General features: G+C 46.8%; 1 protein-coding gene across 1 annotated transcript; it reads right to left on the reverse strand.

Annotated features, from left to right (window-relative positions):
- Positions 1 to 19: 19 nt before the first annotated feature.
- On the reverse strand, positions 20 to 16427 carry PRKAB1 (protein kinase AMP-activated non-catalytic subunit beta 1). Its single transcript, XM_045534693.1, has 7 exons — positions 15954 to 16427; positions 8771 to 8934; positions 7438 to 7531; positions 7035 to 7149; positions 4846 to 4979; positions 1593 to 1661; positions 20 to 1364 (listed from the first exon to the last, which is right to left on the reverse strand). Exons 1-7 carry the CDS (start codon positions 16110 to 16112, stop codon positions 1287 to 1289), a joined length of 813 nt encoding a protein of 270 aa, XP_045390649.1. The 5' UTR covers positions 16113 to 16427; the 3' UTR covers positions 20 to 1286.
- Between the last annotated feature and the right edge of the window lie 2081 nt (positions 16428 to 18508).

Consider the following 18508-nt stretch of genomic DNA (forward strand, 5'->3'; position numbering starts at 1 on the left):
AGCTTCCTCTAAGTGCATGTCCAATTATTTTTACAAAGCTTTATTGAAACTTGTATGTCAAGGTGACAGTAATTCAGTGTTTTGAAAACAGTAACCAAAAAAAGGGTACCCCAAACTCAGGTTTACCAAATAAATACTGGAAACCAGGGAGCTCGTTCCTCCCTCTCTCAGCAGGAACAAAGAGTGTAATGATAGCTTCTGCTGACTGGGTGACAGGAACCTGTGCTGACGGGCACATTTGTGGCATCTCCCTGGAAACGGAGTCCAGTGTAAGGAGGTCCCCTTTGATCCAAAGGACGAGGCCACTGTTGAGCTCTAAATTCCTTCCAGAAGAAGCAGTAGCAACGACTGCAGCCTTCTTTGCCAGCTAACGAGGGGCAGTGGTCCCGAACCAGGCGGCACAGGCCGTAATGGAAAGGAGGGTGGGGAGCTTCTCCAAAGATCTCATGGCAACAGGCACCTCATCAGGCCGGGAATAAAAAGCCGACATCTTCCAGCCGACAGTGGTCAGTCCTCAGGATCATCCAGCTTAATGGAGAAATCCGGCAGCGGGTTTAAAAGTCTGTTCTGGGAACAGATTATTGCTGAGCACAGTTCACATGATCTATATTCTAGTCGTGTGACTTACAAGTGCCTTAAGGCTGTATAGCCGGCCACCTCGAGTTAAAAAAAAAGTACATAGTGCACATAAGTGTAAAACAACTGTAGAACTTCATCTGGAAATCAGAGAGCTTTTAATTTCTACAGAAATTACACCTCCCTGGAGCAGAGAATGGGAGCTAATTTATTGCTTTGATTTTGAAGGACAGGCAAGAGCAATACTGTACTGAGTTTCCCAGCCAGGCCTCAACGGGAACAAGATGCTGGCCTTGCAGATGCACAGACGATTGGAAATGGTATGTGGCCTCGGTCCCTGCGTCCCAGGTTTTTACTAGCAAAGTGGCTGCATCTTTTCTGGCTTAAGAAGAATCTCCACGGCCAGGGGAGAGGCTGTAGGGCTAGAGTCACACTGGCCTCATGCACTTTGGTGCGGGGACTACAGGTCCTCCGGAGCCCCCCACCTCCTCTCTGGGCCTCGCAGAGCCCCCTGCGGCTCACAGCCACGGGTGCCAGGAGGCCTGTTACAGCCCCAGGCTCTTCAGGAGCTGTCATGCCTGGACAAAGCTTCATGTAGGGCAGGTATGAAATGTCGTATAGAGAGTGTGAAACGAGAGGTTATAGTCCCTTCCCTCGAGGGGACAGCATGCACGCGTGGAGCCGGCCGTGCAGCCTGTTGCCCCCGGCTCTCATATGGGCTTGTATAACAAGGTGGTGACGTACTTCTTCTTGTACCGGTGGGTTGCGCTGAGCACCATCACTCCGTCCTAAGGAAGAGGGCGGAAATTATCAAAGGCAGGACTGAGCCGGGGGCTCAGACTTTAAAGCACGTGAGAATCATTACGGGGCTTAGTAAAAACACACATTCCCGGGCCCAGCTTCACAACCTGAGGCCTGGACACTGCCCTTCAAGTCAGTGCCCGCAGGTAACTCTGCTGCTGGGAGTCCTGTGAGCACACATTGACAGACAGCTCTGACGACAGACGTGTCATTACCTTGATGGAAAGTGCGTAGAGGTGGTTCAGCATGACGTGGTTGGGCTCAGGGAGCAACGCTGGATCACACTGTGAGGGAACAAAGGCAGATTTAGGATTTGGAAGCCAAAATTCTCCTCTTTATTTCACAGCGCTGGGTATCGAAGGAGAGGAGGTGGGCTGTCATGCCGACCTCTCTTCCTAAGTCAGGCAAGGCCAGGACTTGTCTCAGGGGACAGGCGGGGCGAGAGGGTTGTGCCCGCCAACCTGAAGGCAGCGCCCCGCGTGCCTGCTGGAGGCATTGGTCTGGGTCTCCATCAGGCTTTCACCCTCGCCTCCGAAGTGTCGGCCCTGGTTGTGTTCTCCGGCAGAGGGATGGGCAGGAAGGGGGTTGGCTGTTGAAGGCACTTTCAGAGAACGCAGGAAGATACAAGCTATACCAAATGCTCCTGAGCAGTGATTCCAAACTTACGTCTGTAAGAACCAGACAGTGAACTTGAAGAATGAAATGGACAGCTGGGGGGGGGGGGGGGCGGCGGCACTATTACTCTGTAAAAGCTCATACAGGGCTGGTGCTTAGAGCCACACCTTCCTATGTTTTAAGAGAAGCCAGAAGTTGGGAATTTTTTTCACTGTATACTCCCAACTTTTATAAAAGCTAATTCAAATGAAAAAAAGCGTAGGGCAACCACTCTGTGGTGGTGTTTTGCTAGTGGGCCTCTGGTCGTGATCCCTGCTTCAAGGGAAAGGGTGCACTCAGACATTCCACACTGGTAGGAAGCTCTGCAGTCCTGGCCCTGAAGCGCCTCAAGATCTCCCAGCCACCCAAGGCCTCTCACGGCCCAAACAGATGGTGTAAAACTATGGCTCTACCACCTGCACAGGGCTGCTGAGGGGGCATGACCAGATCTTTCTAAATGAAGCGGCTAGAGCTGTCCTTGACACAACCATGCATGGCCATCTAGGAGGTCTGGGAAGAGCTCCTTGAGGACAGAACAGCCTGGAATCCCCCGGGAATTGTGCATGCCAGTTTTCTCAGAAAGCCAGACCCTCCCTCCCTCCAGCTCTGCCACCACCGGCTGGGACATTTCCAGCTTAGCACTTGCCCTCTAGGCTTAGCATCCCAGAGGCTGGGCTGATCATTCTGTCAACAAACACCCAGTGAGCCCTGCTGGGGCGGCCGTGCAGGGTGGCGGGTAAGAGCACCAGCTACCCAAGGATCTGACACCAGCCTGCCCTATCTGCATGCTGGCTCAGCCTCTTACTGTGTGACTCTGGGAGTTTTTTCAATTAACTAACAGCTAAAAATTGTATATGTTTACCATGTACATGTTTTAAAATATGTAAACACTGTGCAATGGCTACACTGAGCTCCCTAACATAAGCAATACCTCACTGCTTTTCATGGTGAGAACACTTAAAATCCACCACTCTAGTGTACTGTCGACAGGTACGTACATTAGTCCAGCCACTATGAAAACAAAACCAGAACTATCACGTGTTCCAGCAACCCCATTACTGGGAATCAAATCAGTATGCCGAAACAATCCCTGCACCCCACATTCACACAGCAATATTCGTAACAGCCAAGACACGGAATCCACCCAGGCGTCCATCACTGGACAGCCGGATAAAGAAAACGTGGTGGTATATACACGACGGGACGCTGTGGATGAACCCGGAGGACATTATGCTAAATGAAATAAGCCAGGCACAGAAAGAGAAATACCACATGATCTCACTTACATGTAGAAACTAAAAAAGTCAAACTCATAGAAATAAAGAGTAGAATGTTGGTTATCAGAGGCTGGGGAGATGTTGGTCAAAGAATATGAAATTTCAGTTAGGCTGGAAAGACTAAGTTCAAGAGATCAGTGGTACAACATGGAAACTACTGTTAATTACCATAAATATACTGTATTCCTGAAAATCTCTAAGAGTACGTTTTAAGTGTTCTCCCTGGGATGTTTTACCTTCTGTGTCTCAGCTTCCTCCGCTGTAAAATGGGGATAATAATAGTACCTACCTTCACAGGTTTGTTCTGAGGCTAAAATAAAAATACATGAAAAGCACTTAGATAAGTGTTAGCCATTTAGTATTACAGCTAGAGCCAAAGTTTGTGTTAGAGCTCAGTGCTGTCTTGGACAGAGGGTTCCTGACCCACTCTCACCTGGTCTATCTCCAGAAGCAGTTTCCATCAGAGAAACCAGCTAGTGATGCCTCTACTTTCCAGGAAAAAAACCAAACCTTTCTAGCTTCGCAGGGCACTGAAAGTCATCTAGCTGACAAACCTTTGTAAAATCAGAGTTAGGAGAAACAGCTTGACCCAGGTACTTTGAAGATAGAAGGTAAATGCCTCTGCAGTTTTTCACCTGTTACAGCTGAGATGTTGCCAACACCAGGATGGCCAATCCAGGTGTCAGGCACATGCTTGGGGGACTCTTGGCACAGGAGGGAACCTGGTGATTGAAGAAAGGCGAGTCCCATCGGGATGGGGTAACAAATACTTGGACTCTGCCCTGGCAATCTGGCAGTGACCACTGCTGGGGACATAAACACACACACACTTCCAGCTCCTCATCTCAGCACGTGTGTCCTCTACCTCAGGGTGGAGTTCTACACAGCAACACGGTCACTTCAGCAACTTACAAATGTGTGCCTCTTAGGAGGTGGCCTGGACCATGCTGAAGAGCATCAGTTTCCTAGAATTACGACCATGCCCTGCACTCAAGAGCCAGGGAATCCAGGTCACACACAATGGAAAATCAGGCACAAAGGAACAACTGGCTGTTTTTTGGGATCCAGGAGAACACACACTTCCTTTTTACATGTAGTATCCATTTCCCAGAGGAAATGCATGTCGCCCAGATACCCCAAATTTTGATCCAGAAGCACTGATGTTTCTAAAAGCAATTCAGTGATTAAAACTAGATTCTAAAATTTGGGGCCAGAGGTGGAGCTCCAATACATAGCTTACTAAGAAGGGGTGGTTATATATCTTGCTGTGAAATTTAAATGGAATGGAGCTTAGGCGGAGGCAGGAGTGAAAGGCAAGAAAGAAAAGTGCAGAAAGGCTCTGTGCACAGGGAGGCAGCAGCACCGCACCCTGGAACCTCCTGCTAGCAGCCTGTCCCCACAGGGAGGTAGACTGTGGCAGTTCACACTGCTAGGCAACACTGAGCTTGTTCCCCAGCTGCTTTTAAGAGGTGGACAGGAAGGAGAGCAGCTGAACATGACCACAGAGGACAGTCTGGGCAGACGCCCATGTACTCACAGAAATGCCCGTGTCCTTGTTCAGGATGACCTGGAGCAGGTGCGGAGGGAGAATGGGCGGCGCTTTAAACCGCTCTTCTGGTTTGCAGACATAGGGCTCCTGATGGTAGGGGCCTGGCGGGGAACTGGACAGCTCTGTTGGGAGATGGTGACAGCACATTGACTTTGATAATTAGGAGCAGTCTTATTTAATCTATGGCGTTGTCATCTAGTTTTCCTAGTCTTTTGTTCCCTCAATGCAGATTTATATCCTATATACAGGCTCCGAGGGTGCAGAGTGGAGGAAAGGAGAAACCCTTCTGCAGTCTGAGGACCGGCGTCACACTGACGCCCTGTGGGGACAGAGCAGCTGTGGCACAGCAGCAAGTCCGGGTCAGACAACACAGAGGCTGTCCTCAGTAAGCTAACCCTCCCCGCCACACAGAATAACGCTTCCTCTCACTTCAGGCGGGGCTGGAGGAGTCCACAAAGAAGCTCAAGGCTTCAAGTGAGGACGAAGTGGCGAAGCCCCAGTTAGGAGCACCACCGGCCAGAATAAAGCGGAAGGCGAGGCAGTCTGTTTACACAGAGGCAGTGGGAAAAACAGATTATATGAGGCACTGGCACATTTCGAAATGGGGGGAGGGGAGGAAGAAAATGGAAAGCCTGATTTCTAAAGGCTCTTTGACTCCATTATACTCAGGTTCCTTCCAAACTCTTGAGTATCTCTGATTACAGATAAAGAAGCTTCTAGAAGAGCAGTGCTTCATAATGTTAGAAGCAGCTCATTTAGTGACGTCTGGCCAGCTGGAAGGTACCAAGGCATTATCCAAAGAACACGTGGGATGGGTTCTGGTCACCAGACCCCCGGGCAGATCCAGAATAAACCTGACACGCCCTCCTCCGCCACTTCCCCCAGTGTCGTTTTCTAGGGGACAGGCCTCCTTCACGTGACCCAACCGTATCATAGCAGGAAACGGAGAAAAGCATTAAGTGCAGAAAACTGAACCATGAGGAATAAATATGATATTTTAGGAAAGTGAGTGTCTAGATATAAAAAGTCTACAGAGAGCTTGAAGTTGGCTTAGCAGCAGCAAGGGGTAAGTTCTCTCTCCCTGGGTGATCTATACTGGAAACTTGACTAAAAGCTTTGGTGTGTGGCCTAAAATCACATTTATCGGCAACCCCTGATTCCCAATTACCTGAATAAGAAATGAATGGTATCTCTAAAAGATTTGTTAACTATCCAGATAAAAGCACACTAATTTTGGATTTCCAAGTCCTGCTCAACGACCTGACCCGTCAGCCACAGCGAGCCCCCTGTGGTCCTTTTACCACTGTCATTTCTGAACACTAACAATAAGAGATCCCGCTGGTGGAAGCTCCAGGCCCTGCCAGGTGACGAAGAAGAATCATCCTGTAAATTGCCCGGGCTCCTGGGGAATCTTGTCACTGCCTCCCACAGGGGCCAGGAATTGTTAAACCTCTGCTCACAGGAAGGCGCAGCGCGGCTGGCAGTGATACTTCAGATTACAAGCCGTCTTTTCCCCTGAATTGTACATAACATGTTCTAGGTAGTTTCTCCCTGTGGGATTTGGATGGAAGGCAATTTATTGAAACCTGATGATTGAAACAACTCTTAGAAGATGGGAGAGTCTTACCAGGACTCCACGGAGCAGGTTCCCCCAGAGAGCTGGGCCGTGGGGACCGTTTCCCGGGGTCAGCCTCCTCCTCCCCTGAAGGGATTCTGACAAGGCGCCAATGCACCACACAAGTGATGCCCAAGGTCACTGAGGTGTCCATTTATCACCCGTCAGGCTGAAATTCTCCAGGCACCATGAGCGGGAAGTGAGCTGGCAGGCGTCCCCAGTGTTGGCTTGTCACTGACTAACCCTCCAAGGCCTCTTCAGCCCTGCCCCTGGCAAGAGATCAAGCTCTGGTTCTGTCTCCACTGTCTACTTTCTGTGGGCAAGCAGACCTACTGAATACTTGAGATGACCAGGAAATGACTTAGAGCTCCCATGGGGCTAAATTTAAACAACGTGACCTGACAGAGTTAGGAATTAAGTTTTGTGGCTCTTAAGGGAGCCATAAATGTCCACCTGACTGGGTAGATTTAGCTTAAGAGGAAGAGGCAAGAGAAATGAGAGGATTTCGAGACTGCACAGCCCCCACCTGCAGACACGTGGTATAAAATAACTGTGTTCATACCAGACACATCGGAGCACTTTTGGGAATCCACCATTAAAGCATCAAATACTTCAAAGTCAGTTTTCTTCACTTGAATGATGTTGTTAACTGTGCCAAGCTGGCTGGTTACTATTGGCTGGGAAGAGACAGACAGGGAGAAATCACAACGTGGAAGGTCTGCGGGGGGATTCTTTAGAGGACTTGGAATTCCTTGATGGAAGGCCTCATCTCCTGCCTAGCCACCCTGCTCGTCTCGGTCACCTTCACCAACTGTCTGGCAGTTAGTGCTGCTACCTAGCTCAGCCACACACAGGGACTTTTACCAGCAGGGCAAAGGGACCTGGACACGATGTGTAAGGGAAGGTGATTTGTTTGGACCGTACAGGCCACAGAGTGAGAGGACCAAGGGCGGGAGGAAGAGTACCTCGGAAGGGTCGTGTGTCCACTGACCATCCACAAAGAACTTGTACTGATGCTCTCCTTCGGGCAGATCCAGGATGGCTACGAAGTTATTGTGGCTGCAAGGAAAGAGGAAGCAGAGGATTTCAGCTGGGTGGGCTGCCCTCCTAGCTTACTTGCCAAACCAGCTGGGGGGCGGGGGGACAAAAAAAAAAACCATTCCCATGTAGAACCAAGAGTTCAGCTGCAGGAGAACAAACATTTTTAACCCATTTAGATAATTCAGTCTAATGAGCTCAATCTAAAAAGGCTACAAGGAAGCAACAGTGTAAAAGGTTTTCCTGAAAAGTCAACTTTGCTCAAATACCAGGAACCCACATCCCTAACATTAAAAGGTCAACAAACAGGCCTTTGTCCTTCTCAAGCTATGTGTAAAATGCCACCCCACAGCTCCTGGTGCCAAGGAGGATGACAACACAAGATAAGCGGCAAGCAGCCTAGTGTTACCCTCTGTTAGTTTGCCTTGGGCAGGGGAGGGGATCAATTTAATAGGAGCCACAAATGTTCTCTAAAGAAACTTATGTAACTACTAGAAAAGGATTCTGGGAAAGCTCTTTCATCTGGCTGTTTTACTCCCCCGACTTGAAATGGCTGTGACTACTATGCCGAGTGCCTTCCTCCTCCTCCAACTCCTCCTCCAACGTGCCCGCTGTGAAGCAGGCAGCCCCTGACAAAAACGAGGCCGGGCCCAGCAGGGCAGGATTTCTCCCTTCATTTCCTTAAGAGCACTCCCCAGCGAAGACGTTTTCTCACTGACAAATGGAGAGGGAAGCCCATGCTAGGGTTCCTGGTGAAGTGTCTTACTATGTCCTCGCTAATGACGCCTACAAAGCATGTACCTTTCAAACAAAAGTAATACAGAGAGCAAAGAAACCTCAGAGACCCTGCGGTCCAACATTACTTTTTTACAGAAAGGAACGCTGAGGCTCCAGGTGCTAAGTGACTGTTAGCACAGCCAATGTGGGCTCAAAGCCGGGTCTCTAAGATTCCCAGCCCAGTGATCTCTCACTGCACGAGGGATAGATCTCTGTGTTTCTGAGAAGTCCCGACTGGACGAATATATAGCTGAGTATGTGAAGTGAAAGATGCCCGTAACGCAGAAACACTCTCCACTGAGAGATGCTGCTTTCTTCTAAGATGTGCTCTAAATCTAGGGACTGCTTGGGTTTGGGATTTAAAGCCTATAAAATGGATGCTGAGTGGGAAAATCATCTTTTTCTATTCACCTGCAGGGATCTTTCAAAAACAAGAGCATCCATTGGTGAAGACAAGTACGTGAACACTCCCCAGGCAGTTACCTTCTTGTGAGGGGCAGTTTACTCCAGTTGTTGAAGGACCCAGATAAGTAAACTTCCTTGCCGCCACCTGTCCACCGAAATACAGTCGGCCGAGCCTGCGCGGGAGCTTTGTCATTCACTTCCAGGTCGTGCTGCCAGGCCAGGAATTCCTCCTTCTCCGGAGCCTGGAAGGAGAGTAGTTTACCAGTGACAGGAAACCATTAGTGAGCTCTTTACAATAGACAGTTACTCTAATATCGACAATTCATTCTAAAGAGGCAGCCATTACCACGTAGGTTTGTATTCAGGCTTGGTAACTTACTAGTGGTGCCTCAGTTTCCCCACTGGCAAAACAGAGATAATACAAATAATTATTTCTTAAGGCTGTGGTGAAGACTGAGTGGGATAGTCTACATAAAATGCTCTGCATAGTGTCTGACACATGGTGAATACTTAATAATTAACAGCTATTGTCATTAAAGAAGCCTACATCAAAAATCTAGGGGAAACTATAAAACCTCTTGGAAGAGGCTGAAACACACCCAAGACTAGCTTAATAAATGTCATTTTCCTCTTAATTAAGCAAAATTTGAAGTACAGCCATGCACTGCATAATGACATCTTGGTCAGTGACGGACTGCATATATGATAGTAGTCCCATAAGACTACAATATCATATTTTTGCTGTATCTTTTCTGTGTTTAGATACACAAATCCTTATGATGTGCAGGTCTGTAGCCTAGGAGCAACAGGCTATCGCATCTAGGTTCTGTAAGTACACTCCGTGATGTTCTCACAAAAACGCAATCACCTAACGACTCATTTCTCAGAACATATCCCTATCATTAAGCAACGTATGACTACAAATGAAAATTAGGAATAATTCTAGAGCTGTCATCTTGAAAACTGGCAAATCCAGATTCTGAGGAAGGGAAAAATTACTAAGTGCTGTCCAGGCACTGGAGAAAAAGACAAGTAAGACAAAGGCTGACCACTCAGTAACTTCCAGTGTGGTTAGCACCTTGTAACTGAGGCATTCCAGAATAAGAGAGAAACTCATTCGACTCTACATGAAATATATGTGGTTATGGGCCTTTTACATTTTTTCCTAGCCAGAAGCCAAAGACTTTAAAAGAGCAGGAGTTTCAGACTGGGGGAGACTCTTTAACAGAGTTAAACAGGGCTTCTAGCACCTTCATTTCAAATACTGAACTGAGCTTATCTAAAAGATGCCTACATTCTTTGAATTCCAGCAGAATCTATAGATTAAAGAGTAACAGACTGGAATCACTTTACTCTGAGGATGTGATAACTAACTGTATTCAAAACAGTGCACTAGTGTAGTCAAAAGAATCCACAACTTCTCTTGATATCTGGGGCATTCAATCATGTATCAGGCTATATTATTTCAACAACTTCTGATGAAATGAGAGTGGACACTACTTAAAATAATTCTCCACATATTATGTGTACACTAAACACTTCTTATAGAAGTTTTGGAACAGCAACAGAACAACAAATACTCCTTCAAGAAAGTAGTTTGATTCTCATGGTGTAGGGGATAGATAAACATAATGGAATCAGGAAGACTCCTGAATGGATGGTTGGCCCAAACTTGTGAACTACTTTCTCTCAACCAAGCCTTAAAATTCTTAACAAAGAAGGGGCCATCTATATAGACTCTAAATATGCCTTTGGAGTAGAGTAGTTCATACCTTTGGAAAATTCTGGATGGAATGAGGGCTAATTAATAGTAAAGGGAAAAACGTAATACATAAAGAGTAAATAACCCAAATTTTAGAAAGTCTAATGTTACCAGAAGAAATAGCTGTAGTTCATGTTCCAGGACATCAAAAAGGGTGCTCCTTTGAACACTGTGGGAAGTAACTTAACAGATGAAGTAGCTGAACAGGATACTCTCTCCTTAGAAATGCCAATATTCCATTGAACACCACATCTCCCCGCCCCTGTTGCAATCCCGATTTTTGCCCCAGCAGAAAAAGAACTAAGGAAAGTAGGGGCAGAAGAAGATTCAGAGGGCAGATGGCTATTGCTGGATGGAAGGGAAATGTTTATCCAAACCGATAAAGAGGGAAATTTTAACCCAGCTCCACCAGAGTAGCCATTGGAGTCCCCAAGCAATGTGCGATGTGATTCTCCGCATTTATAGTTGCATAGGTATCTACATGTTAGCCAAACAAACCTCTGTGGGATGTATAACATGCCAGAAAACTAATAAGCAAGCTCCAAGACAGGTGCCCTCTGGAGGAAGGAATCCTGGGTTATGGCCATTCTAAAGCATTTAAATTGACTACACAGAAATGCCCAAAATAGGCTGTCTCAAATACCTTCTTGTAATTGTAGACCATCTCACTCATTGGGTAGAAGCGATTCCACTGCCTGGGGCAACTGCTAATAATGCAGTCAAAGTCCAGATTGAACACACTGTGCCCCGATTTGGTCTGATCAAAAATATTGATTCAGATAACGGGAGTCACTTTACTGTTAATATCATTGAAGGACTCATACAGGTTTTAGGAATTAAATGGAAGTATCACATCCCCTGGCACCCTCCTTCCTCAGGAAGGGTAGAAAGAATGAACCTGACTTTGAAAAATCGACTTACAATTTTAAATTAATCCTGGAAACCAGGTTACCTTGGACTAAATGTTTGCCTATAGCCCTTTTAAGGATCTGAACAGCCTCTCGAAAAGACATAGGCTAATCCCCGTATGAAATGCTTTACGGATTACCCTATCTCAATTCAATTACTGACATTCCCACCTTTGAAACCAAAGACCTATTTCTTAAGAACTATATACTTGGTTTGTCTTCCACTCTGCTTTCTCTCAGGGAGAGGGGGCTCCTGGCACAAACACCACCTCTTGAGTTTCTGCTGCATCTACATCGACCAGGAGACTACGTGCTGGTCAAAGACGGGACGGAAGAGAAGCTCGAACCAGCCTGGGAAGGACCCTTCTTAATGCTTCTGACTACAGAGACAGCAGCCTGCACAGCCGAGAAGGGTGGGACATACCATACACGGGTGAAAAAGGCCATCTTCCCCACGGAGGGAAGATGGGAGGCCATACCTGCATCCAATCCCACCAAAGTAACCTTCCGAAAGGTTTAGTTAGCATTTATCTTCATTTCCCTTTTCCAGCTATCAGCAGGCTTTTTTACAATCAATGTTGCCAGTTCCACAGCACCGCAAACCATAACCTTCGATGCCTGTCAGGTTACACCACACAGAAGCCTGGAAAACCAAAGACAGCTTTCTGGAGCTGACAAATACCTCTGCCCTCATCCTCCTCCACCTAATAACCCAACCCAAGATGTTACCACTGGCCCATGCACCAGACGGCCCGACCTTTGTAGCCCATGCTACCACTGGGTAGATGTTTGGTGGACAACCCCAATATCAAGGTTGGACATTACCAGGAGGCTCTCTTGGATCAACCTTAAAACCTAAAATCCACTTTTCAAAAGGGATTCCCCCACCAAATTGCAAACTACATCAGTGCAACCCTGTAACTATTTCCATAAATGTCCCCACTTCTGAAGACACAACCTTAAATAGAGCCTTTGGAATGGGAGCAGATATATCAGGTACAGACCCAATTGGACAATTCTCTTTAAAAATAATGCCTCCTGCCTCAACCGTCACATCTCCCACTCCTTCTAGAAAACCTGACAACAACCCATCTGAGGTAACCATTATAGAGGTCAAGGATTTAAGGCAAACAGTTGCAAGAGAAACTGGGTATAAAGATAAAAACATCTGGTTAGAATAGATCCAATATTCTGTCCACACCCTTAATAAAAGCGATTGTTACGCCTGTGTGACAGTAGGCGTGCACTGTACAATAGCTCTCTTCCAGGAGACCACAGCATGGGGAAATAAATCATGCAAAACCCTACCGTTGCTCTTCCCTGACATTAGAGGTCTTGCGGGTCAGCCCCGAAGGACCGTGAGGCCACCAGCCTCTGAGGTCAACTTCACCTCGTGTCTCTCTAGACAGGAGGAGAGGGCGGCGTCTCTTGGAAACACGACAGGGTGCAATGAAAGCTTGGCCTTCAAGAAGCTACAGGATCAGTCTGCCCTCTCCATACCCCGAGGAGACGTCTGGTGGTACTGCAAAGACAGACTGTTTGAGGTCCTACTGGAAAGCTGGAGCGGCACCTGCGCTTTGGTGCAACTGGCCGTCCCTTTTACCCTGGCGTTCCATCAGCTCCCAGTTAAGGAAAGGGGACATGGGAAAAAAAGAGAAATAGATGCTCCCAGAGGATCTTTTGATCCCCATATTTTTATTGATGCTATTGGAGGCCCCGAGGGGTACCAAATGAATTCAAAGCTAGAAATCAAACAGCTGCTGGGTTTGAATCTATATTCTTCTGGTGATCCACTATAAAAAAAATATAGACTAGATCAACTACATATAATCAACAAAAATGTGTAAATTATACCAGAAATGCCATCAAAGATATAGCTGAACAACTAGGACCTACCAGTAAAATGACTTGGGAAAATAAAATGGCTTTAGGTATGATATTAGCAGAAAAAAGTGGAGTGTGCGTCATGATTGGAGGCCATTGCTGCACTTACATTCCCAACAACACAGCTCCGGATGGCACAGTCACCAAAGCTCTGCAAGGACTTATTAGCTTGGGTAATGAGCTAGCTGAAAACTCAGGGGTAGATGACCCTTTCACTAGCCTCATGGAGCAGTGGTTTGGAAAATGGAAAGGGTTAATGACATCAGTACTAACGTCCTTACTTATTGTATTTGGTGTCCTAACATTAATGGGATGTTGCATTATCCCTTGTGCTAGAGGACTAATCCAAAGATTAATAGAAACAGCCCTAATTAAACAACCTCTTCCACTCCCATATGAAAACAGGTTATTACTATTAGAAGACTAAGAACACCAAAGTCACCTCCTGACTGAATTTGAAGAGTGAAAAAGTCTAACATAAAAGAGGGGGAGATAACCTTGGCTTGAACCTTTCTGCCAAAGTATCAGGAAGTAACACACTTCTGCGTACCTTACTGTGCCTGACTAGCCCGCCAACTGTAAACTTTTACTACACCAAGAGCTCCCTACCCCGTCTTCCTTCGTGTCTTGGCAGCACACCTTAGCCAACTGGGTAAGAACAAGACTGTGCAGTTGAAATCCCGGTCAATGAGATGAGACACAGCCATAGGTCTGCGTTAGGGATAAAAAGGTGAGGAACCCCCCTCAGTGCACGCTGGCTGGTTGCTCTTGCTGCCACTAGGTGCCCTTCTGATCAGAAGTAAAGATTCTGCCTTGCTGAGACAATCTGCAGTGTCTATTTTCTTAACAGCACCATGGGTCACCGCTAACAACGGTGTCCTTAAATAGCCTTCTTGGGACCAAAATTACCTCTGGGGGGAGGGATGTCACGTCATTGGAGAAACATGATTTTGAAGTTCACTTTGCACACAGCTTTTCAAGAATGCAACAAATCCAGAAAGCAAGTTCAAATCACAGCACGTAGGGACACATAAGAGCAGGCTCTTAAAACTAAGACTCGAGTGAGGATGTAAGACAGTACCATGATCAATCGCCCAAGTCTAACATGAGGAAAGGTGGAATGAGTTGCCAGGCAATTAGCCTAAGAGACAACGATGATTAACATGAAACTGGATACTAATAGAACACACTGCACAGCGCACCTTCGTCATTCCTAAATCTACTTTGTTCCTTTAAGGAATAAGCTCTTTTTGGATATACCACACAGATATCAGCTGCCAGCGCCCTAAGTGTCCTTAGACTGGGCCCGGCAGCTGGAAACACCAACCTCATCAAGGTGGTTAACAGGAACGCTGCTGAAGCGGAAGTCAAGCATTACCTGAGCTTTCAATGAATTGTGAACTAAAATAAAATCTTAAGACTCCCCCCACCCCCCAACTATATGGACCCCTCTTGGCCAAGAGGATACCCTAAAACTGAGTTGCATGCCAAGAAAGGAAGGTCAGACATGCCTCATCATGCCCCCCACTTCTTGTAGGTATCCTTTGTAACTCACTGACAGGCCTAAGCCTGTGCAAGGCAAACCTGCAGGTCCTCAATTTACACAACAAATATATGGCTGGCAGCTTGTCTCTGATTAACAGACTTCCTTATCTTAAAACATTCCAAGCCTTTAGACAAAGCTTCATTTCTTTTTAACCAATTGCAAGTCAAAGAATCTTTAAACCCACCTATAACTTGTAAGCCCCCGCTTTGAGATGGCCACCTTTTCGGGCCAAACCAATGTATGCCTTCCAGGTATTGAGCTACCTGTAGTCCCTGTCTCCCTGAAATGTGTAAAACCCAACTGCAACCCAAACCGCAGGAAGTCTCCTTGCTCAGGGCTTCCTGGGTGTGGCTCCGGGTCACGGTCCTCAAATTTGGCTCAGAATAAATCTCTTTTTATTGTATTACAGAGTTTGGCTTCTTTTCTGTTGACAGAATTCAAACAGATTGCAGAAGGAATTCCACATTTGGCCTGCAAAAATGTTTGCGTTGGTCTGCTTAAGATATTAAGTCATATTTAAACAACACAGTTCAAAAGTGGAGTAGCTGCTGGCTGCCTCCTTCAGACTGACACTTCAGTCACCCACTGAACTCCAGAGTCCAACAACTTTTCTAGGCTTGCTTTAAATAAGCAGGGTGAACCGAAAGTGTCAGGCAGACCCTAAGCACCTCTGGCAATTACAGGCAGCTGTTCCACTCTTTCAGTTTACACGTGTGCTCTAGTTTATTTTCAAAATGGACAATAAACTCCAAAACCAACTTTTGCAAAAGTGCCAGTCTGCCTAAAGATGAGGGAAGATGTCTCAAAGCGTAAAATTAATTACACCTAAGAGAAAAGCAGAGACCTGGGCTCAATTACTGCTAGCTCGACTCAATTAATTAAGAATTTGAAACTCTTGTCCCAGAGCTTTCTCCTTAACGATGTTAAACGAAGGGAGTTCCTCCTCCCTCAGGGTGACTTTCTCATATCGGTAATTAGACACAGGTTCCTGGACTAAGAGGGCTCTCACAAGGGCCACCTGGCTTTCAGTGCACCGGGTGAAGTGCCACCTCCCGCCCGGTTCTGAGGGTTTTCGGGTGGGGGGTGTGTGGCGGGAATACAGTAGAGGGCTCCTCCCGTCCACACAAGTCAAGGGAAAACGATTTCCCCCAATCCCCGCACCTTCATTTCCTCCGAGTGGAAGAGGTCGGCGTCCTCGGGGCTGTCCATCAGGATCTTGGGCCTGTCCCCGTCCTTGGCGCCCCCCGAGCTGTCCCTCCGGGGCGTCTTATGGCCACCGTGCCGCTCCAGCGCGGCGCGCTCGCTGCTCGTGTTGCCCATGACGGCGGTCTGCGGGGACTCGGGAAGCCGGACGGAGCCTCACTCCGGGACACGGCCCCGGGCTAGGGGAGGCCGCAAGGAGCACCGGGGTACCACGCCCGAGAGCCGGCTCCAGCCGAGTCAGCAGGGCTGCGAGGTCTCGCAATCCCGCTTTACCTGCCGAGGCGACCGCGGCGCGAACCCAAGGAGCTTAAAAACAACCCGACACTTTCCCAACAACTTTCCCCCACCCCTTGGCAACTTCGGCTTCCTGCGACTGCGCGAGTTGGCCCGGCCCAGGGTGTGGGGATGGCGGCGGCCCTCCCAGAGCGCGAGGCTACCTCGACCTCACTTCCGCTTCCGGTCTTGGACTCCGCGCCTACGCAGGCCTCGGAGCGCGCAGTCGCAGTAGGCCGCCCAGAGCCCGGCCCAGGACGAGGCCACCGGGGGCCGGCAGGGGGAGCTCCAACGCGCCGGCTGTCCCGGCGGCTCTCCCGCGCAGGGCGGAGTGATGCCGTTGGAGAAGGTGTCTTTGCCCACTACACTTTATAGCCAAAGGGATCTTTCTAAAGTGCAAATCTAATTAAGAGACTCCTCTTCTTAAAGCCCTCCAATGCACTAGCTGTCATACTTTAAAAGGCATTAGAATCACCTGGAGTGCTTGTTTAAAATGCAGCCCCCACTGGAGATCCGCTGAATCATAATTTCTGGAGATTAGGGTCTGGCGAATCCAGGTGGTCTTGCAGGTGTTTGAGGAAATGGCGGACCATAAGGTCTCAGGAAATAATCTTACGTCTGGTAGGTTAGGAGTTGTAAAACGCAGGAGTCATTAGTGTATTTTTATTAAATTGAGTGCACAGCCTTTTAATAGGTAATTCTGCAAGATATCTTGTAATCACTTTGGATACATTGTTCTGCATAAAATTCATCAGCGCTTGTCATTTACTGTGGCCAGTGCTTCAGCAAGAAGTGCATACACTTGTGGTAGTAAAATATCCTAATCTCACTGTCAGTCATTTTCATGTTTTTGTTTTGCTTTTCCGTGTGAATATCTCAAGACACTTGGCATTTGCTAGGCCTGGTCATGCATTATACCCGCTGAACATTTATTTGGTACGTTTACAGTACCAGACGTTGTGTTAAGGAAACGAGGAACACAGATGACTAAGATAAGGTCTCCTGGAGGGAATTTAGCTGTATCTATCAAAATAAAAAATGTACCCTCATTTGATACGCAAGTTTACTTCCAGGAAACATCTACTGAAATATACACATGAAAATTATTTACAAGCATTTGCAGTATCATCTCTAATACAGTAATATATTAATTCTAAAATGGGCCTTTTTTTTTCACATTTTAACCTCTCTGAAATTGGGTGCTTCTTACAATCAGTGGAATCTTAAGATTTGATGATATAAGGCAATGAAAAACTGCAAAATTCTAAAAGTTGGTCAGTAGGAGAATGGCTAAATGAGTTGAATACGTTCATTTTATAGAATACCGAGCAACTTTTAAAAAGGAAGAAGTAGAATTTTGTGGGTCACTATGGGGCAGTGTCTATGACGTTGCAAGTTCAAAAACAAGAAGGAGAACAACAGAAGCCAAGAGCATGAGCTTTGAAGTCAGCCTGCCTGGGCTCAAATTCTGGCTTCACCATTTATTAATAGTAATTGTCATCTTGGTTTCTTCTTTTCTGAAATGCGAATAAAAACAACACCTACTTTGTAGGTTTGTTTATGCATAAAAAGTGCTTAGCACAGCACCTGACTCTTCGTAAACCCTCAATAACTGTTAGCACTTTTATTAGCATCATTATGCACGCAAATGGAAAGTTCTGGAAGGATATTTCTGGAAGGATACACATTGTTAATAGTGGTCCCCTTTGGGGACAGGAGTGGGATTGGAAACAGAAGCAAATAGAAAGGGGACTTTCACTTTTTAGTTTATATACTTCTGTATTGTTTGAGAAATATTCTATGAGGATGTACTACTTTTTAATTTAAAAACAATTTTAAAAGACAAAAATAAATCAGATATCATTCCAGCCCCAGAGGAATCCATAGAGCAGAGATGGGAACAGATCTACAGAAAGGCAATAATATAGGTAGGCAAGGGATGCTACAGGAGCCCAGAAGGGGCTTAAGTCTGGCCAGGGAAGAGGGCAGGAGCCAGGAAAGGCCTCTGGGGCTGATGACTGAGAGTCTGAATTTACTCAACATAATCAGAAATGCTGAATGTACTTGCTGAATTAAATAAGCCAAGATACTGTGGATGGCCCAGAATACGTTCTTTTGAGTTGTTTTTCTAACAGTGGCCCTGACTTCCTCGTCATAGTCAGGGAGGAAGCCATGAACATGAAAACGTTGGAATTCTCTCGCAAAGACTGGAGAGAGAAGGATGACCTGTGGACCCCTTA

Source organism: Lemur catta, chromosome 21, assembly GCF_020740605.2.
Source record: "Lemur catta isolate mLemCat1 chromosome 21, mLemCat1.pri, whole genome shotgun sequence".
Classification (NCBI taxonomy): Eukaryota; Metazoa; Chordata; class Mammalia; order Primates; family Lemuridae; genus Lemur; species Lemur catta.